The sequence below is a fragment of the Marmota flaviventris genome, chromosome 14, assembly GCF_047511675.1.
Source record: "Marmota flaviventris isolate mMarFla1 chromosome 14, mMarFla1.hap1, whole genome shotgun sequence".
Taxonomy (NCBI): Eukaryota; Metazoa; Chordata; class Mammalia; order Rodentia; family Sciuridae; genus Marmota; species Marmota flaviventris.
The window spans coordinates 84,624,885-84,647,126 of record NC_092511.1 but is presented as its reverse complement, the minus strand read 5'-3'; the positions used below and the strand labels follow the sequence as shown (position 1 = coordinate 84,647,126).

Here is a 22,242-nt window from a genome sequence, read left to right as displayed (position 1 = left end):
CCATGAACCAGGAAGCCCTCAAATGGAATAAAAATGACAACCGAGAGATACCAACACCAAGAGAGCAGAGAGAGTAATTTGAAAAATATTCACCTGAAACATAAAAGCATAGAAAATTTTCGCAAAAAAATAGAAAGTAAATTAATATAAAGGATGCGTCTGGGGCTGGGGCTGGGGCTCAGCGGTAGTGCACTTGCCTGGCATGTGTGAAGCACTGGGTTCGATTCTCAGCACTGCATATAAATAAATAAAGTAAAGGTCTATCAACAACTAAGAAAGGTATTTAAAAAAATTTATATAAAGGTGAACCAGACAGGCATTTTAGAATGAAAAAAAAAACTAAATAAAAATTATCAGTAAGCCAGGTGCAGTGGCACCTGCCTATAATCCCAGCAACTCGGGGGGCTGAGGCAGGAGGATCACAAGGTCAGGGCCAGCCTCTCCTGGGTTCAATCCCCAGTGACCAAAAAACCCCCAAACAAACAACAACAACAAACTAAACCAAACCAAAACAGTGACAACGACAAAACCCCATCAGTGTATGTGCTCAGCAGCACAATGGAGAGGACCCAGGGAAGAACTGTGAACTGAATGACAGAGCAGTGAGCATCCCCAGATCTGCACAACACACAGGACCTGGGCTAGGAGGAAGGATGGAGCTTGAGCAACCTACGAATTAACAAAAGACCTAGCGCTGTGTCTTCAGAGTCCCAGAAGGAAATGAGAAAGAGCAGTGCTGAGAAAATGCTCAGAGACAATGGCCAAGAACTCCCCAAATGTGCAAGGGGCATAACCCACAGATTCAAAAAGCTGAGCAAACCCCATAAAAGATGAACTCAGAAGGCTGCGGGCTGTAGCTCAGTAGTAGATCACTTGCCTACCACGTGTGAGGTACTGGGGTCAATCCTCAGCACCACATAAAAATAAATAAATAAATAAAAGTATCGTGTCCATCTACAACTAAAAAAAAAAAGATATCCACATAACATATATCACAGTGAAACTTTAGGAAACTACAGGCAAAGGAAAATGTTGCAGCAGAGGGAAAGGATTGGAACCACAGCAGATGCCTCATCAGAAACCCATGGAGGCCAGAGGAAGTGGCCTGACATTTTGCAAACACTAAAAAACCGTGACACCAGAATTCTACATTCAGTAAAAATGACATTTTAGAATGAGAAGGAAATCAAGACATTTTCAGATGAAGGAAAACTGAGCTTGTCACTAGCACACTTATCTCAAATGAATAGCCAAAGGAAGTTCCTTAAACAGAAAGGAAAAAGCAGAAGAAGTAAGCTTGGCTCATCAGGAAGGAAGAAACAACAAGGTAAGCAAAAAGACACACACACACACACAATAGATTTTCCTTCTTGAGTTCTCTAAAGTATATTTGACAGTTGGAGAAAAAATTATGACACTGTCTGTTGTGGTTCTAACTGTAAATAGAGGAAGTATTTAAGACAAGCATAACCAGAAGAAGGTGATGGAATTTCACTTTAACTGGTGAAATGACCCAATTTTGTAGTGCTAATTTATGTATATGTAATGTTATACCTAGCATAACCACTAAAAAAATGCTATCCAGAGGTACACTCCTGGACACAATAATGCATCAAATGGAATTTAAAAAGATGTTCTTGTAAGCTAAAGGAAGGCAATAAAAATGAATCCAAGAAATGAAAAACAGAATACAAATTAAGAAGGGAAGATTTTATCCTTAACATATTAGTAATTACATTAAATGTAAATAGTCTAAATAATTTAGGTTAAAAAAAAAGGTTGGCAGAGTGAATTAAGAAACACAACCAATCTCTATGCTGCCTTTAAAACATTCACTTCAAATATAACAACAGAGGCAGGTTGAATGTAAAAGAATAGAAAATGATATTTTATTCAAAGATTAGCCAAAGTAAAAACAGGAGTGGCTCTATTTATTTCATGTAAAGTAGACTTCAGGGAAAGAAATTACCATAGACAAGGAAGGATATTGAATAATGATAAAAGACTCAATCCATCGAGGAAATGTAGCAATCCTCAATATGTCTGTAAAACAACATTCTGCATTATATGAACAAAAACTAGTAGCACTGAAGGAAAACTAGACCAACCCACTTTTGTGTATCTGTATGGCTCTCAGGATGGAACCCAGGGTCTCATGTCTGTCAGGCAAGTGCTGTACCACTGAGCTGTGTCTTCAGCCCACCAACCCACATTTTAATAGACAATTTCAATATCCTCATTCGATAATTGATAGATAACTACATAGAAAGTCAGCAATCACATAGAAAAACTCAACAACATGATCAACCAATAAGATCTAATCAGCATCTATAGAACAGTTCATGCAACAAAAGCAGAGAACACATTCACTTCAAGTACCCTCCTGGAATCACCAAAATACAACATATCTTGTGCTCCGTGTGTGTGTGTGTGTGTGTGTGTGTGTGTGTGTGTGATTTTATTTTGGTTTTTCAGTTACTGGCGATTGAACCCAGGGCCTCATGCATACCAGGCAGGCACTCTACCACTGAGCTATATCCCTTTCCTTTCCCCAAGAGGGAAGTTTATAACAATGAATGCATGCAAACATTAGTAAAGAGGAAAAGTCTCACATCAATATCTAAGCTCCCAACTCAAGGACCTAGAAAAAGAAGAAAATAAACTGAAAGGAAGTAATAAATGAAATAATAAGGACTGAAATAATAAGGATGAGAGCAGAAATCATTGAGATTGAAAATAGAGCAATAGAGAATAATATTAATAAAGCAAAGAGCTGGTTCTTTGAAGCAATAAATTAGATAATAGCAATACTGTCAGAATGGGGGGCATGTAGAGGGAGAGAGGAGACAACTTATTATCAGGAAATTAAAACAAAAAATTAAAAAATAATTATTATTAGGAGCCGGGTGCTGTGGCATATCTGTAATCCCAGCAGCTCAGGAGGCTGAGGCAGGAGGATTGCGAGTTCATAGCCAGCCTCAGCAAAAGTGATGTGCTAAGCAATTCAGTGAGACCGTGTCTCTAAGTAAAATACAAAATAGGGCAGGGGGTGTGGCTCAGTGGTATAGTACCCTTGAGTTCAATCCCCAGTACCAAAAAAAACCCAAAAAACAAAAGTTATTATCAGGAATGATCCAGGGGTGATTATTAAAGGCACTCAGAACATCAAAAGAATAATAAGGGAATGCTCAGAACAACTCTGTAAGCATAAATCTGAAATCTTAGAAGAAGTGTACTAATTCTTCAAAACCATAAAACACCATAACTCAGTGTGTAAAACAACTAGAATAACCCTATAACTACAAAAGAAATAGAAGTCATAATAAAACTCCTAAATAAATAAATCTCCAGCATAGATGATTTCACTGTAAAATTCTACCATGCTCTTATTTATTTATTTGGTACTGGAGATTGATCCTGGGGGTGCCTAATCACTGAGTTATATCCCCAACCGCTTTTAAAATTATTTATTTTGAAACAGGGTATCACTAAGTTGCTTAGGGCCTCACTAAGTTGCTTAGGGCCTCGCTAAGTTGCTAAAGCTGGTTTTGAAATTGTGATCCTCCTGCCTCAGCCTCCCAAGCTGATGGGATTACAGGTGTGCACCACTACACCTGGCTTCTACCAAACATTTAAAAAAAATAGCAACATTGAGAAAAGAGAAGAAGTAGGAACATAGTCCAGTTCATTTTATAAAGCTGGTCATATCATGATTCCTGAACCAAATAAAGATAATATAATAAACAGAAATTACAGAACTATGTCTCTTATGAATGCAGACACAAAAATATTTTTTAAAATCAGAAAATAGAATTTAGCAATATAACAAAAGAATTATACATTATGATCAAGTGGGACTTATTCCAGGGCTTCAAAGTTTAATATTAAAGAATTAATCAAGATACCCTACCATATCAACAATCTAAAAAAGAATTCTATCAATTGATACTTAAAAGTCGTTTGGAAACTTCAACATATTTTCATGGTAAAAAAAACTCATTTAAATAGAAGAGAGGAATACTTTCATCTTGATGAAGAGAATCTACAAAAAAATATATACAGCCAATATTATACTTTGTGGTGAAATACTGAATGTTGTCCTCTAATATATGGAATATGGCAAGTATATACACTCTTGCCAATACTATTCAACATATTGGTGAAAGTTGTAGCCGGTGCTCTAAGACAAGAAAAGGAAATTAAAAGCATATAGTTTTGGAAACAAGTAATAACACAGTACTTAGAATGATATGATTATTTACATACAAAGTACTGTCATGTGTAACTAATTAAAACAAATAAAAAATTGAAAAAAAATGACCAATGTGATTCTGCAACCTGTACACTCAGAAAAATGAGAAATTATATCCCATCTGGTTCAAATGTATGATATGTCAAGGTCATTGTACTGTCCTGTGTAACTAATTAAAACAAATTTTAAAAAATTAAAGAAAAAAGAAAATTTCAAAATTTCTATTAAAAAGTCCTAGAACTAAGAAGTGAGTTCAGCAAGGTCAGAAGATACAAAATACACATACAAAGATCAATTTTATTTCTGTACACTACAGAAAACACATGGATACTGGGGTTAAAATATAATACCATATACAGACACACACTGCTTAATAGGGGCTCAGTCTGAGAAATGTATCATTAAGCAATTTTGCCACTATGAAAATATCACAGCGTGTACTTATAAAAGCTAAGCTATGATATCACTAGGCGATGGAATCTTTTGGGATCACCATGAGATATGACCTAGACCTTATTATATGGTATTTGACTTAAAAATTGCTCATAAAATTGAAATACTTAGGTGCAAATTGAACCAAACACATGTGGGGTTTACATGCTGGCAACTACCAAAAAAGTCAAAAAAGACCTCAATAAATAGAGAAATATCTCATGTTCGTGGATCTGAAGACCTTGCTGTTGCTTCTGGAGCCCCTGGCACTCGTTACCTTGAAATCTGGAGATGAGAAGGGGAGTGGGAGCACCACCTAGCCTTCTAGCATCTCAGGACATCCTGGCTGTCAAGAACAGCCTCAAGCCAGGCAGAAGCATAGGGACAAGCACACACTCTAGAGTGCTTCATTATGTGGCCGTCATCTCCTGGTGCTCAGTATCGGTGAAGGGAGACCTGGAGATGTTGAGGTGCAGCCTTTGTTGCCTACCTCCCACTGCCCGCACTCAGGTCAGGATTGCTCTCTTTAGGATGGTAACAGGCTCTAGCCACCGACTGGGCACCCAGGATGCACCAGGCATTGCCCCTGCCATGGGACGTCAGAGAAAGAGGACACCAGCCCGGCGCCCCCAGGGTTGACCCTCTGGCTTCCTCACTCTCATGGCTGAGGTGCTCCTGCAAGATCCCTGATGGATGGCATTTCTGTCCATATGTAATTTTTTTTTTAAGATGTGAAAATAACTCAACAGTGAAATCATTAGCCCACCCCAGGCAGCCTCAGCTATAATTTATGGCTCCGCGTCTCCCGCTGTTGTAATTTTGTATTCATTAGGACACATTTTTTTTTTCAAGGAAAACTTCAAAGAATCACAGTTCTGTTGATTAACATTAGCCATTATGTCACTCACAGAAATTGCTAAGTCTGTAATTCTGAAAAGTAAAGTAATTTCTCTTGTGTGGGAACCAATTGAATGGCATTCAGGCCCCTCTCTGGGTTCAGCTGATGGCTCTAGAAAGAACCTGCTGCTTCTGTGGGAGACTCTGACCACAGCACCTTCTTTGGCTGTGTTTTGCCCATCCTGTCTGCACCAGGAATTTGGGGAGAAGATCAGCTGGTGTTTTGGGGACCTAATGGGGCAGGTGTTGTCAGAGAGATTTCTAGTACACAGGGGTATGGGGGGGTACACAGAGGGGTGTGTGGGTATGCACTCGGTGCATGCACATGGGGCGCTTCTAACACACAGACAGCTTCTTCTCTGAGCCATTTTATTATCTTTAAGTTGTGGGATTTAAATTGAAGGACTTTTCTCTTCACCTCAAATCTCTTTACAGCAGTTTTAGCGAGGCAGAGTAAGTTAGTGGTTTGTTTGAGTTAAAGGGAGGAAAAAGACTGCTTTGGGAAAAATTTACAGAGGTTTTTCTTGATCAAGAATGAGTGGAATAGCGGGTGATCTTAGAGCCTCAGGGGCCATGGTGCTGACTGTGGTGATAACATCTGCTGTGCCTCGGACACCTGCTACCTGTCAGCGTGGTGCCACCTCACTTAGCACACACTGATGATCAGCCCCAGTTTAGGGTTAAGGATCCTGAGGCTCAGAGAGTTCATGTAACTTGCCCAAGACAGTACACTGGCAGGTGCCAGAGCCTGGATGCAAACCAGACATGTCTGATCCCAAGCCTGGGCTTCTCACCACTCTGTCTTCTGCCTCCCCTCCTGGGCTGCCTGTGGGGACACAGCCACTTGGTCTCTGGATGTGCTCCCATGGGCAGCACAAGGCACCAGAACAGGACAAGAACAAACTCAGCAGCCAGACAGCCAGGTTCCTGGGGTGTTTGTTTTCAAGAGGTTTGAACCAAAACATGATGGATCAGACCCACTCTTGATTGTAGAGCTGAATCCTCAAAGAAGAACCTGGAACTGGCCAATCTCAGAAGCAGGGTGACCCTGCTGGTCCTCGCAGCCAGGATTATAAAGTCAGTCAGAAACAACCCGCTCAGAAGAAACGTGGCCCCAGTGTGCAGGTTTATTCTGCTGGGTGTCGTCTCCTGCCTGAAGGGCCTCTAGCGTCTCCATTGGGGTCATCTCTCAGCTGGTGGGAGGAAGTGGCCTGACCTTGACCAGCTGTGGTCTGCAGCCGGCTCCAGCCTGCCCTGCTCTCCCAGTGCTGGTGGGTGCGGAAGTCAGTCTTGGATAATGGAGGGTCAGTTGCTGCCAGACACTGGCCACAACTTCAGACCCATGGGTTTCTTGTTGGGGAGGATCTTTTGTTCCTGGGCTTTTGATCTGATGTGATCTTTGGGAAAGGAAAGAAAAGAGTGAATGGTGGGCAAAGAGGTGCCCTCGGGCCAGGACAGCGTGGTCTCCATGTCTGTGTTTGCAGCCTTGTGGGGACCACCCCGCTCTCTATGTAGGCTGTTGGACACCGACGTCACAGCAATGGACCCTCATTTCTTTCTGTATCTGAATTAGTCACATGTTAAAAAAAAATTGTCACTGTCATTGATCTCATCATAATCATCTCTTCTAGTCTTTGCTGGCTTTATTATTGATAGACTGTTAGGGTTGGGAGAAAAAGTACTCAGAAGGAGTGAATGTTATTTGCTGGCATTTTGAGAACTCTCTTCTTTGGAATCAGTTTGCATGTTTAGTCACATCAAGACCACCATGAGAGCAGGGTTTATCTATATCCCCCCACACTCGCACACATGCATGGCTTTCACCTCCTCTACAGACAGACCCAGAGTTGCCCCCTGAAAGAGCGACAGCTACAGACTGGTGGGGATGGCCTGCCGAGCCTGATGTCTTCGTGCAGGATGGCTCAGAGCCCAATGGGCACATCCTGAAACACTGAGCCGTAAATGCACAAACACAAAAGCATGACTTTTGTGCGCACTATCCCTTTCACAATCCCAAGGTTGACCCCAAGGTAGGATGGATTGGGGTGACAAGTGATGGGGCTGAGAGTTGGGGTGTCTGGCTTCTACACATTTTTAATAATAAGAAGCCAGGAATTTTTACACCCTGACTGGCCATTTGGATCCAATCTGCTGGGTCCAGTCAGTGGCATTAAAGTGTCCTGCTTTGCAAAACATTTGCCCTCTGAGTTTCTATGTCCAGGAGTGCCTGAGAGGAGGAGGAGAAACAGAAAGAGATGGGTTGTGGCCTCATTGAGAGGTTGAAGCCTCTCTGTGGGGGCCAGTGGAGAAAGGGTTCAGGAGTCAGCCTGGGCCTTCAAGGTTCCCCTGAACCTAGTCTGCATCTGGGTCATTAGGAAGGGAAGGTGGCCGTAAAGAAGGTGGCCGTAAAGAATGTGGCCTGGGCCCAGGAAGGAGCTCAGCTTTTGTCGGAAGGGCTCAGCACCTTGACAGTGAAGGGGGATCCCAGGATTACCTGAGACCAGCCTGAGCACCTCAAGACGTCTCAGGGCCAAGGGCAGAGGCCACATGCCTCTCCTTCCACGTGATGGGATGCCGTTCGCAGCAGCCTGATGCAATGATGCCGCAGAGCGGGAAACATGGGAAGCAATTATCTTTTTAGTAGGTCACTGGCTTCCTTTGGGAAAAGAGACCAGAGGGAAAGCTGGGAAGGCGGGCATTGCGGTCCCCCAGAGGCTGTGCCTGCAGTAGCTGTCTTGGTGATTAACAGCCGTGTCACTTTCCACGAATGTTGCTTTAAGCAGCCGCGTTCAAAATTGAGTGGGAATGAAATAAAACAACCCAAAATAAATGCTTCCTCTATTCCTTAGGAGTTGCTGGAACCCAGAAATAGCTCTTTAAATCTGTAATTTTAAATGGCACCGTGCACAGCACTCTCTAAGCTCTGGATTTATATCATTGCGTGTACAATGTCCTGTTTTTTGTTTTTAAAGGACCATGAAAAAAATGAGCTAAGTGACTCTGGGCTCTTTCAGGAGTGGGTGCGGGGAGTGTGTTGGGTACTGAAGTAAAAATATGTTTACAGAGAAAAATATAGCCTTTACATGTATTTTAAAAGAAAAAATAGTAACCCAGTGGAGGAAAAGACCAGGAAGAATATTGTGTCCGTCTAGATCATAAACTGGAACAATAAAAACCTCTGGCAGGCAGTAATTGCTGGCCAGCTGCAGGAGTACAGCTGTGCCCAGGGCAGCATGCCAGGTGCTGGCAACCAGAGGATGGTCCTGGCTGGCATGGCACCCAGCTCAGCCAACGGGTCCTGAGAGCATCCACGAGAGGTGGCCGCAGAGTGGCAGGGCAGGTTCCTTCACAGGCCAGGCCCTCTGAGTCTTGAAGTCCTCTCCCTCTGCCGCCTCTGCTGCAGCCAGGCTGCCAGCTTGGGGACTGACAGTGGCAGTCACAGGGCTGAACCTCTGGCTGCATCTCCAGGTGAGAAAAGGGTCATCAGCCTTTAATGTCCCATTTCCCCCTGGAGAAGCCAGACAGAGAGGCATAGAAACTACTCAGTGCTTTGGGGACTGGCAGCATCTTGGGCCAGAGGGAGGGAGGGAGGAGTGAGTGAGTGAGTGAGTGAGTTAGGTGCTGCTTTCTTCTGCCCATCACTTCTTTCCTTCTGGTCCCTGGCAAGAAAGCCAGCAGTGGGGTGGGCTGCTGGCATTAGGGGAGGCTCCTTTTCTGCCTTCGTCCATCCCTGCCCTATACGCACGCTGGTATTTACCCAGCACGTCAGATTTTATTTATTCATTTTTTCAAAACATCTAGTAACATTCCAGGGGGAGGATGGGTGGTGGGAGGAGGGGTGGGCGTGGACTGTGAGAAGGCAGGATAGTCACCCTGCCCTCTCGCTTCCCATCTTTCCTGAGTGCTTACCCCAGTGCCGGAAGGTGAGCAGGCCTGCCATAGGTGAGCTGTATGTTTTAAAATGTGGGTTTGCTATTGTCGAGACACGGTGAGGTCACCAGCTCAGAAAAGGAGCGCTGTGGGGAAGACAGCTCTCTGCTCACACTTCAAGAGGAGGGGGCGCGCCATGCCTCGCAGGGCCTCCTGGGGAGCTGAAGGACTCAGGGAAGACAGGCATAGGCCTTTACGGTGGTTCCTGCAGGGAGCAGTGGGCCAGGTGGGCCGAGCAGGGGAGGACCCCCCACTTTGGATCATGTTAGTGGGTTCTGAGGCCTAGGCTGCCTGCAGTTGCCTGGCACCTGGCCCTGGGTGATGAGGGCAGGGCCACAGTGGCTTCGTGTGGGAACCTTATAGAGGAGGTGGTTGGGTGTGGGCTCTGGGTTCCTGAGCTTGCGTTTGAGAGACGTGCCCATAGAGCATCATTTGCTACCTTCGGATTAGCTAGCTGTGACCCTTCCCAGGGTCAGCGAGGCCCCAGGCATGGAAGCATAGTGACCCAGGCTTCATTCAGGGCCGCATGGTACCAGTCTGAAAGGACAAGGTGCTGGACCTCGGGGAAGGGGTCACAGATGGAAGCTCAGGGCGTTCTGAGGAGAAGCTGCTTTCTGCTTTGATTGGGTTGGTTGGGTTTGATTTTTGAAGGAGCATGTCAAGGAAGGGAGGAGAATCAGGAGTCTCAGTGTGGGGAGGGAACCCCAAATGAGTCCCTTTAGACATGTGGCAGTTAGAAGTGGGGCTCTCTGGGGCAGAGAGCCCTATTCAGACAGAGGCCTGGGGTGGAGAGAGCACATGGAGGGTCTTGTGGGAAGAGCAGTGTCTCAAGGAAGGCTGGGTGGGTTCCTGGGTTTGATGCCACCTGACTGGTCAGAGCCATTTTGCTCCCTCAGGAACCCCCAGTGAACTTGTGGCCTGAGGAAAGCCTATGGCTGGCTACATCATTGTCACAACATAACTCACAGGTCAGGATGCCAAAGCAAATTACTTTACATGAAAAAAAGAAACCCATCCTGTGTTTCAAGAAAGGTTGGAAACTCAGATTCCGTGGAAATCTCCTGACTTCTGTGAAGCTACCTGGGAACTCAGCAGAGGCATAGCGCGGCTCCTCCCTGTCAGCACGATACGAGCCACGCAAGGCCTGCCTCGTGGGCCCTCTGTGGGGGAAGTCTCTTTCTGCTCTGTCACCCCAGTGGAAGTGCAGGGGTTGAAGAGAAATGGGAACCTGACAAGGTCCACCTGCGAGGTCCAGGGCAGGTCCAGGTCCTGCAACGACCGGACAAGACTCGTTGTTAGAGAAGTACCCGTTTATTGAGGAACAGCTTTGCACATTTATAGAGCTGGGGGCGGTTCAACAGAGCAGGGTATTGGCACGGGGCACTTTCTGATTGGTGGGTAAGGATCATGAGGGTCAGCAGGGCTCACCATTGGGTGGCACAGCAGGCAGGTGAGGCCTGGCATCTGAAGACCTTCCCTGAGGTCTTGAGTGGGACACTGTGCCGTGCTTCATCTGCATTTCTTCATTCTCAAGGTTCATTCATTCCTCCTTTTGTCTGCTATTGAGTGCCTACTGTGTGCCATGCCAAAGCAGGTTTCACAGGCAGAAACTGAAAATTTGGTGGATGCTATTTAAAATTGTATGTTTGAAATGATTTTTAAGCAAATCCAAACCTAAAAGGTGTGATGATTAATCACTTCTTTTGCTGTCTCCATGTGATTAGAGTGCCCTGAAATGATCTTTTGGCTGCACACAGAAAATACTGGTGATTGACAGAGGTGGGAGATTAGGCCATGTTCAAGGCTCTTGAGGCACATGCCACCTTGCCTGAGTCTTCTCTGTATCCTGGGCTGTGAGCTCAGTGGCTGGTACTTGACTACCTAGACCCTAATAGATGCTAACCCCTAGTACACTGCTGGACATGATAGATGCCAGCCCCTAGTATTCTGCTGGACACAGAGCAGATACATAGATGTCCCCTGATAAAACTTTAGACACATCATTGATAAAGCCACTGTATAATCATAGCATTTAAAAGTAAAAGTTCAGACAGTGAAGAAAAATGTAATTTGTAAAATGACTGTATCAGACCGTTCCAGCTTCCGTAACAAAACAATAGACATGTATCTCTGGTTGTGGAGGTTGGAAGCCTGAGATCAGATCTGGTGTCTTGGTTATGTTTCTCTTTCTGGCTTCTAGATGGTGCCTTCTTGCTCTGTCCTCACATGACCTTCCCTCAGTGCATAAGTGAGAAAGAGAAAGCACTCCTCCTCCTCTTCATATAAGGCCACCGATCCTATTGGATTAGCACCACACCCCATGACTTCATTTAACCTTAATTACCTCCTAAAAATCCTATCTCCAAATAGTCACTTGGGGGTTAGGGCTTCAACATATGAATTTTGTGGGGACCCAAATTCAGTCCACAGCAATAACCTAGTATTATGATGGCACCATTATTGGATCTGTGATTTTTGTCTCTTTTCTGGTCTCACCGTGATCCAGAACCAGCTGAGAGCTTTCCTTATGGCCTGTCCAGCCTCTCATTTGGAGCCACGCCCTGCCGTGGTTGGGCGTATGCAGGGACAGAGGGAAGGACATGGACCGGGCAGGGTGGGGTGGTATTCCTGGGACAGTCATCTGTGGGTGGTTAGATTGTGGAAAACAATCCTGTGCTCACAGTGTTTGCCAGCGGCTGCCCAGCGCATGCTTGCCATTTGTCCTCACCACCTCCCTCCCCGGGACGTGGCCTATTGTTACTTCTAGATGCCTTCCCTGTGAGAGACATTAGGGTGCCTTTGTTTTGATTACAAATAAAGATGATATCAAAATATAAAATTATGTTTAAGAAAGCCTTTATGAAATAGAAAATTTTTAGAAAAAAAAATTGGTCTTTCCCTTTTCTTTTTGAGTGATTGATAGATATCCCCAGTCTAAGGGTGTCTGAAGTACAGGTATGCTCTGGGCATTTGACAGTGGGCACTGTGTATGTGTGTGTGCTCGTGTGTGTATATGTGCATGTATTGTGTCAAATGTCATTCTTTAAGAAATCAACATCAGCAAGACGTGGTGGTGCATGCCTGTAATTCCAGCAGCTCAGGAGACTGAGGCAGGAGGATTGCAAGTTCAAAGTCGCCTTAGCAGTTTAGCCAGGCCCTAAACAACTCAATGAGACCCTGTCTTTAAATAAAATATAAAAAAGGGCTGGGATGTGGTTCAGTGTTTGAGTACCCCTGGGTTCAATCCCTGGTAAACACACAAACACACACACACACACACACACACTCAACATTAAACTCTGAACTGCTTGAAGTCGGAATGCTGCCAGACTCAGGACCATAGAGCACTGGCCTGCATGGGCAAAGGGAGACTGTGCAGCAGGCCTTGGCTCTTTGCCCGAAGTCTGCAGCTTCATGCTTCTGCAAGGCTTGTCCCTGGCCATTGCCTGTGGGGACCATCCCACGCCATCTTGTATGTTGCTCTGAGGAGAGCTTTGGTCCCCTGGACACAGCTGCCTCAGAGTGCAATGCAGCCTCTGTCCTCAAGGCACAACGGACTCGCAGCGGATGTGGAGGGGCCTTTGTACATAGGCCTGCAGGGGAGGTGCTGAGGCACTGGGAATAATGACCCACCGTGAAACTGATGGGAGCATGGGGTTAACGTCACCCTCTGTTGAGGATGCCCTTTTGAAATATGTTCTGGGGTATGGCTCCTAGCCCATTAATGATACCACAAACATGGGAAAGCTGGATAATTAATGATCACAGGGCACGTGGAACTGCAAAATGTCATGTAAATGCTAAGGATAAAAATTACTGTGTATTAGATACATTCCTTTAAAATATTCCATGGTGGGAAGATTAATTTTCGAAGAGTCCAAGAGTTCCACCAGGCTTCCTTCAGAGTCTTGGGTGTCTTATTATTTGAACCCCTTTGAAGGAGACCCAGGTTTCTGTATTACGCACTGCTTGAAAACAAAGGTGGGGGAGCAGATTTAGCTCTGGACATGAATTTGCCCACCCCATTTTGATAAAAATTTGTCAATTGATTTTCTCTAGCCGGAGGCAGTTTGGGCCCAAAGCCAGGGAAGAGGTGAGGATCATCGAGCACCAAACACAGACGCTCCGGCTGATGCCTCACCTGGCCACAGTGCTGGCCTTGACCTTGACCAGCAGGTGAGATGGCCCTGGGGTCGATTCTGTCCAGGCAAATGGGAGGCCCTGGTATTAATAAGCACTAAAACGAGAGGCAGACACTGGGGTCATTTCCTAACCACGAGCCGGAAGGAGCCTGTGGTGCAAATCTGATGCCCAGGGTAAAGGTGGGGGAGGTGGGGGGAACAGCGGGGCATAGTGGCGCTGCCTGTAATACCAGCAGCTCAGGAGGATGAGGCAGGAGGATCACAAGTTCAAAGTCAGCCTCATACACTTAGTGAGGCCCTAAGCAATTTGGTGAGACCTTGTTTCAAAATAAAAAATAAAATGGGCTGTAGATATGGCTCAGTGGTTAAGCACCCCTGGATTCAATCCCCAGTAACAAAAATAACAATTAAATAGATAAATAAAATAAAAAATAAAAGGGAAAAACAACTGTCAGTTATCTATCAGACAAATGGAATCCAAGTGAATTTGAGAAAACCCAAACCAATGCTTCTTGCCAGTTTCTAAACATAACAGACTTGAACAGTTAAAATAGCTCTATGTTCTGATAAAAGTTCTAAATCAACAGTCAAGTTTTCTAAAGTAGGTCAAGGTGTGTGTGTTGGGGTGGGGGCGGAGAGGCGGGGTACCTAGGACAAGGGCAGCGATGGTGCCTTCAGAGTGCAGGGGAATTCACATTTCACCCCAGGCTCCCCCCAGGAGCTTCTCAGCAGCTCCTCCTCAGAGCTGGGACGCTGCGGGGTGTCTGTGTGAGTATTGTCACTCCCGCACTGAAGGCTAGGAAATTCGGGCTCTGCCTAGGATCACAGGGCCCAGGAGTAGGTGGACTGGGAACAGGTTTCCAAACTTGGGTCCTTCCTCCTGTGTTCCTCTTCTCTACATTTGCAATGCCGCGCTAGTCGTACTGTGGATCACTTAGAGTTGGCATGTGTTTGAAATTTACACACTGAGGAGTGACAGGTCCTGGGGTCTATAAGGTGGTGAAGGGAGGGACCTGCCACATCCACGTGCTGCTTACTGGAGGGGTGAGGATGGGGGGGCTGCCCTCTGTTCCTGCTGCACAAGGCTGGAGCAGATGCCAGCCCTTCAGGGTGTCCCAACAGCGAATCCTACAGACCCAGCTTCAGGCAGCAACAGGAAGGTGGAGCCACGCTACCTGGAAAAAATTTAAATTACTTGCATCCAACATCTGTTATTTAAAATATTTGGAGAGTTTTTGAAATTTGCATATAGTAAAATGCATGGTTTTTAGTGTATAGTTCAGTAAGTTTTGATAAAAATACATATTCATGTAGCAAACATTTCAGTGTCACAAATAACAACCTTTGTTGCAAATATGCCACAATGGAACCCATTATTCTATATAATAAAAATGCATTTGGGCTGGGGATGTGGCTCAAGCGGTAGCGCTCGCCTGGCATGTGTGCGGCCCGGGTTCGATCCTCAGCACCACATACAAAAAATAAAAATGTTATGTCCACTGCAAAACTAAAAAATAAATATTAAAATTCTCTCTCTCTCTCTCTCTCTCTCTCTCTCTCTCTCTCTCTCTCTTTAAAAAAATGCATTAATAAAAAGAAATTATGATACACACAGTGGAATATTACCGAGCCATAAAGAATGAAATTAGCCAGGCATGGTGGTGCATGCCTATAATTCCAGCATCTTGGGGGACTGAGGCAGGAGGATCGAGAGTTCAAAGCCAGCCTTAGCAATGTAGAAAGGCCCTAAGCAACATAGTGAGGCCCTGACTCTAAAAAAAATATAAAAAGGACTAGGAATGTGGCTCAGTGGTTGAGCATCCCTGTGTGCAATTCCCAGTACCAAAAAAAAGGAAGAGGAGGAAGTGGAAGGGGGGGAAGAGGGGAGAAGGAGAAGGAGAAGGGGGAGAGGAGAGGGAGAGGGGAGGGGGAGGGGAAGGAGGACGAGGAGGTGGGGGAGGAGGAGATGATGATCATCCTGTCACTTGCAGGCAAAGGGATAGAACTGGAGGATATCATATTAAGCTAAATAAGCCAGACACAGAAAGACAAATATCACATGTTCTCTCTCATATGGGAACCTAAAAAAAAGCTGATGTCAAAGTAGGATCGTGAATATGAGGGACTGGGAAGGGTTCTGGGGAAGGTGGGAGGAGGATGGAAGAAGGGTCAGAAGGATACTGACACTGCAGGCTGCATGCACGCAAATATCACAGTGAATCCCATTAATGTGCAAAATTAATATGCATTAATAAAAATAGATATAAATAGAAAAGCATCAACATTTCCCTGGGAAAGCTCCTCAGGCCCCTCACAGCCAGCTCCCACCTCACCACCAGCAGAGACAGCCAGCTTCCTTCCTTCCTTCCTTCCTTCCTTCCTTCCTTCCTTCCTTCCTTCCTTCCTTCCTTTCTTTCTTTATTTTTTTTTTTGGTGGTGGGGGGGTACTGGGGATTGAACTCAGGGGCAATTGGCCACTGAGCCACATCCCGGCCCTATTTTGTATTTTATTTAGAGACAGGGTCTCACTGCGTTGCTTAGTGCCTTGCTTTTGCCGAGGCAAGACAAACAGCTTTCAGATTGCTCTCCCCCTAGCTTGGTTTGCCTCCTCTTGCACGACAGTTAAGTGGAATCATATACCATATGCATTTCCTTCAACGTATCGTTTTGGTGTCCCTCAATGTTCTTGATGGTTGGTTAATTTTTATTACTGAATAGGAACATTAAATGAACAAACCCCAACTGGCTTATCTATTCTCCCCCTGATAGGCCTGGGAGTGGCTTCCAGGATTTTCATCGAGGATGAATAAGACACAGTGAATACTCTTGCACAAGTTTTTCATTTTTCTAAGGGTAAATACCTAGAGAGGACTTTCTGGGCAACTGGATAAGTATATGTCCAACATTCTAAGAAATTACTAGTTTTTCAGAGAGGTAGTACACATTTCTGGTCTTTTACCCATTTCTAAATTGGGTTGTTGATGAACATGTAAGTTTTTCATATATCCAGCATTTGAGTTTCCAGTACAAATTTTCTAATAAATTTATTCAAATTGTTGCTTTTTAAAATTTAATTTCCAATTGTTTGTGGACAGTGTATTAAAATACAAACAATTTTATATATTAACCTTATATCCTATATTCTAACTAAATTCACTTATTAGATTCAGCAGTTTCTTTGTGGACTCTAGGATTTTCTACATACACAATACATACGTAGGAATAAAGAGTTTCCTTCTTCCTGCCACTACTGATGCCTTTGAGTTTCTCCCTGCCTTAGTGGCCTGGCTAGCCCCCCACACTGCACTGAAGAGACATGGTGAGGGCAGACGAGCCTCCCCTGGCTGGGCTTGATCCTGGGGCTGCAGGCAGTATTTCTCCATCAGTAGTGAGTGCTCACTGCAGGAGGTTTTTAGATGCCATTTAGTAGATGGAGCAATCCCCCTTTTAGTTGGATGAACATTTCGATCATGAATCTTGACAGCAGAATTTGTAAAAACAAAATGAAACAAAAAAAACCAACCTGACTTGCCTTGACATTGGGTTCTGTGGTCTTCCGACTTTGCTCTTTTGCAGAACTGTTTTGCCTATTACAGTGCTTTTTGCCTTCACTTCTTGAGTGGTTTATTTATTTCACCTAACTGTTGAATGTATGGCCAGAGTGCTGGGTGGCATTTTCCCGGTCATCTTTTTACCATCTGTGGGGTCAGTAGTGACTTTCCCTCTTTCAGTCCTGATACTTTGTGTCCCCTCCCTCATCAGTTTGGATAGAGGTTTATTGATCTTGTTGGTTTTTCAGTATTGAAGTGATTGTCGTTTGTCTGGTTTAAATTTAATTGATACCTACTCCAGTCTTTATGAGTTCCCTTCTGCTTGCTGTAACTTTGCTCCCTCCCTCCCTGCCCCACCCCCCGCCCTGTGAAAGTTTACATTACTGTGTTGAGACCTTTCTTCTTGCCTAATATAATCATTTAAGACTAAAACTTCCCTCTAAGCATTGCAGCTGCAGCCTGTTTTGATACGTTGTGTTTTCATTTAGTTAAAAATAGTTAAAAATTTTCCTTGAAACCTCCCCTTTGACCCATGGATTATTTAGAAGTGCTTTCATAGTCCAAGAACATCCTTGGTATGAGCTCTGTTCTTTGAAATTTATGGCGCTGTGTATATTTGTGGTGTGTGTGTGTGTGTGTGTGTGTGTAAAGTGTTCCACGTACACTTGAGAACAATGTGTGTTCTGTGGTCAAGAGAAGCATCTCGTCGCATCTGCCAGGTCCAGCTGGTGAACTGGGCTCTACAGATTGGACATCCTTTCCGATTTTCTGCCCACTTGTTCTCGGTGAGCGAGAAGGCAGCTGACATTGCCAACCAGGGTAAACTTGCCTGTTTCTCCTTTCAGTTTTACCTCCAATTATTTTGGAGGTTGTTTTAAAAAAGAAGTTCTAGGTGCATGCACATGTAGGATTGTCATTCCTTCTTGGAATATTGACTGTTTGTCCTGATGTGATTTCTTTCTTCAGCCCCCAAAACATTCCTTGTCCTGAGGTCCGTTTTTGCATACAGCGTAGCCGCCCAGGGCTCTGGTTTAATGTGTTCGGGCACTTTTTTCTTTACACTGTAGTTTAGCCAACCCTGTTTTTAAAGCAGTTTTCTTGTTAACAGCATATAATTGGGTCTTGCTTTTTTATCCAATTTGTCAATCTCCAGCTTTTGACTGGTGTGTTTAGACCAATTGTACCTAAAGTGATTACTGATATGTTTGGATTCAAGTCTGTCCTACTATAATTGATGCTTATTTTTTCCATCTGTGTTTTTTATTTTTATTTTCTGCCTGCTCTTGGGTGAACAGAACGTTGTTTATTATTCCATTGTGTCATTTTTATTGACATATTATTTACACTTTTTAAAAAGCATATTTTTAATTGTTGGCCCAGGATTTACAATATACATCTTTAATGAATCAGAGGCCATCTTCACAAAACAGACGAATTCTGTTGAGTAGGGCCCTTAAACAATGTATTCCCAAATCTCCTCCCGTCCTTCGTGCCATTGTTACCCCAGAACACATTGTTCCCCTTGGACACCCTACACACTCTCAGTATGCTGCTGTTCTTTTTCTTTTAGATAATGGTGTCTTAAAGCAATTAAAACTAAGGGAAATTTTATTTTATTTTATTTCTTTCTTATTCCACTTCCAACACTGTTACTTCCTTTGCGTAGACAAAGGTTCTAACTGATATTTGGTTTGCCTTTTGACATTTCTGTTAGCTTCTGACACAACTGTCAACTGCCATGAATCCCTCCACTTAAGTTTTTTGAGATGTCTGTTTCTCCTTCCCTCCATCCCTCCATTCTTTCCTCTCTTCTTCCTCTTTCTTTCTGTTGTTGAAGGACATGGCCAATGACACAGAATTCTGGGCTGACTATCTTCCTTGAGCACTTTAAAGCCTCCACTCTCCTCCTCCTTGATTCCTTGGTCCCTATGAGAACAGCCATCTTTCTTCCAGCTGTTTCCTTAGATGTAAATTTTCTTCCCACTCAAGCTGCTTTTAAGATTTTTCTTGCCGCAGTCTGGCTGGGCACAATCAGGAGCCACTTGTCAAAAGAAACTAACTTTATTTTTAGAACCACACACGCCAAACAAAACAGCCTCTCAGGAAAAACCCTCAGAGCCTCAACTGCCACCACCGGCTTTCCACAAGCCTCTCTCTCCCACACAAGCTTCTCTCCACCTCCCACAATCCTCCTGCTCTTGAGGCCAATTGGCTGGGTCACGTAGGCGGAGCCAAAAAAGTCCCCCAATGAGCAGCTCCGTGGTCTGAAAGGGCAGGGAAACAGCCCAATGAGCATCACCGCAGAGGAGCCAATCAGCTAGATGTTGCTGGGGCCGCTGTGAGCCAATCATCAGCCGGCAGCTGGAAGTTTGCTGGCAGCTGGAAGTTTGCTGGGGCCCCTTCAGCTGTGGCTCTCAACATCTCCCCCTCTCTGTTTAAACAACAAGCATGTGGCTTAGGGACCGTGCCTGCCTTAGGTTGTCCAATAGTACATATGGTCCTTAGGTTGGTACTATTGCAATTGGATCTTACCCATCACTGACTACCGGTCCAGTATACAGCCACACCTGTGGAGAGGTCTTTGTACCAGCGGGGGGGTGAGGTTCTTTGCCTCACCTCTGTTGGCCCCCAAATTTTAGCTGGACAATCATGACAAGCAGAAGGGAGGAAGATACACCAAGCCAACTGATGGCTCCTTTTGGAAAAATTGTACCACCAATGACATCATCAGCAAAAATACCCCAACACTACCACAAGTTGCTGCACCAACAGATAGTTCACAATGCATACAGGTGAGCTCACAATGTGTCCAGGCAAGTTCTGCAAGCAGTTCAGTGATGGCTATTGTAGAAGCTGTAGATTGGTTTTATCTTTGACTTCACCAGCACTGGGATGAAGATAGGAATTCTGGCAATAATGGCTAAAGAAAAAATTATGTAACATTACAGAAGGCACTAAAAGAAAACAATTTTCTTAACAATTTACATTGTCTTCACCGGCATTGGGATGACAATTTACATTATCTTTAAGAGAATTATTAAATATAATGAAAAGGAAAGGTGAAAGTAAACAAACAGATCTGTTAACCTTCTTTTTTGTTTACATATTAAAACAATCCTCAACAGTTGTTTACCCAATTTAAATTAAACCATATAAATCACGTGAAAAAAAAAATATTTGGATCCATTTTATCATGAGCGCTCATCATATATGATATATGGACATACATACATTCAAACATATAACACAAAACACAAGTGTGCACACATAATATAATACATACAACACATAACATTATAGTAAAGGCCTTATAACTTTTTACAGGTGAAATCTCCATTGCAATGTTTAAAAACTCTATAGTCAAAAAATAGAACTGATCAGCAAAACATTAACCTAGGTCTGTATGAGCTCAAAAAACAAAATAGAACTTCATGATATGGCAAAGGGCAATAATAAAATAGATATTGAAAAAAGCATCCTGGTTCTGTTGCAGATGTAAGAATAGCCAAACTGGAGTTTTGGATATCAGTTGTTATGGATTTGAGCCAAATCATCTTCTTTTTGGTCTGTAGAAATCGCTTTAGTTAATCTTTCTGGAATCCAAATCGGCTGCTGTTCTCCCTGTGGAAACACATAAACAGACCCCCGACTCCAGACAATCACTGGGTCAGGACCTTGGTTAATCTCTCTGGAATCCAAATCAGCTGCTGTTCTCCCTGTGGAAACACACAAACAGACCCCCGACTCCAGACAATTACTGGGTCAGGACCTTTCCATTGTCCTGTTAGAATATCCTTCCAAAGTACCTTGGGCTTATGTACATTTTTTGGACACATATGCCTTTCCGCAGCACTAAGTCCTGATGAATCCAAATTTAAAAAGTTTAGAGTAAAAAGGGTTATTTTAAGTTTATCTTTGGGGAATATATACCCCTTCCCAATTCCTTCTTTTTGCTTTAATAAGTACATTTTAATAGTTTGATGAGCTCTTTCAACTATGCCTTGTCCCTGTGGATTGTATGGGATTCCTGTTATATGAGTAATGCCAAATGTTGAGCAAAATTGTTTAAAAGAGGTAGAAGAATAACCAGGGGCATTATCTGTTTTTAACTGTTTTGGAACACCCACAGTGGCAAAATTTTGTAAGCAATGAGCTATAACATCTTTAGTTTTTTCTCCGGCATGAAGGGAGCCCATCAAAAATCCAGAAGAAGTATCAACTGTAACATGCAAATATTTTAATTTTCCAAATTCTGGCAAGTGTGTGACGTCCATCTGCCAAATATGGTTAGGTATCAATCCTCTAGGATTGACTCCAAGATTAACTTGTGGTAAAAAGGTCACACAATTTTGACATTGTTTTATTATTTGTCTAGCTTGTTCCTTAGTTATTTTAAAGCGCTTTTGTAAAGTATTAGCATTGACATGGAACTTTTTATGAAAATTTATAGCTTCTTCTAGTGTAGAGAAAATATGTATGTCATGTGTAGTTTTATCTGCTAAATCATTGCCCAAACTAAGGGCTCCAGGCAATCCTGTATGTGCCCTGATATGTCCTATAAAGAATGGATCTTTTCTGTCCCAGATTAGACTTTGTATAGTGGAAAGCAAAGAGAAAACAGTAGAAGAAGGGGAAATCCTACCAGCATCTTCAAGAGATACTATAGCATTAACTACATACTGACTATCAGAAAATAAATTAATTACAGAATCTTTAAACATCACAAAAGCTTGTAAAACTGCATTAAGCTCTACCTTTTGAGCTGATTGTTTGGGTACTAAAAATGTAAAAGTTTGATCAGGGGTAACTACTGCTGCTGTACCATTATTTGACCCATCAGTGAATATATTTGGAGCATTCATGATAGGTGTTTTTCTTGTCATTTTTGGAAAAATTACAGGATGCAATGACCAAAAAGACAATAAAGGATTAGATGGTAAGTGGTTATCAAATGAAACATTAGATTTGCACATGATTATTGCCCAAGTATTTAACTCATTAGCTAACTCATCAATTTGATCCATAGTATATGGAGTAA

The 22,242-nt window shown here is 43.6% G+C and overlaps 1 protein-coding gene across 5 annotated transcripts in view; it reads left to right on the top strand.

Annotated features, from left to right (window-relative positions):
* Positions 1-22,242, top strand: part of Acoxl (acyl-CoA oxidase like) — a 326,857-nt gene that overhangs the window by 135,949 nt on the left and 168,666 nt on the right. For 4 of the 5 annotated variants that reach the window (XM_071601823.1, XM_027952093.3, XM_027952095.3 and 1 more), the window contains one exon: positions 13,571-13,687. The exons of the other annotated variant lie outside the window; for it this stretch is intronic. In XM_071601823.1, the coding sequence (XP_071457924.1) occupies positions 13,571-13,687 (117 nt within the window). The remainder of the gene's footprint in view (positions 1-13,570; positions 13,688-22,242) is intronic. 5 annotated transcript variants of the gene reach the window in all.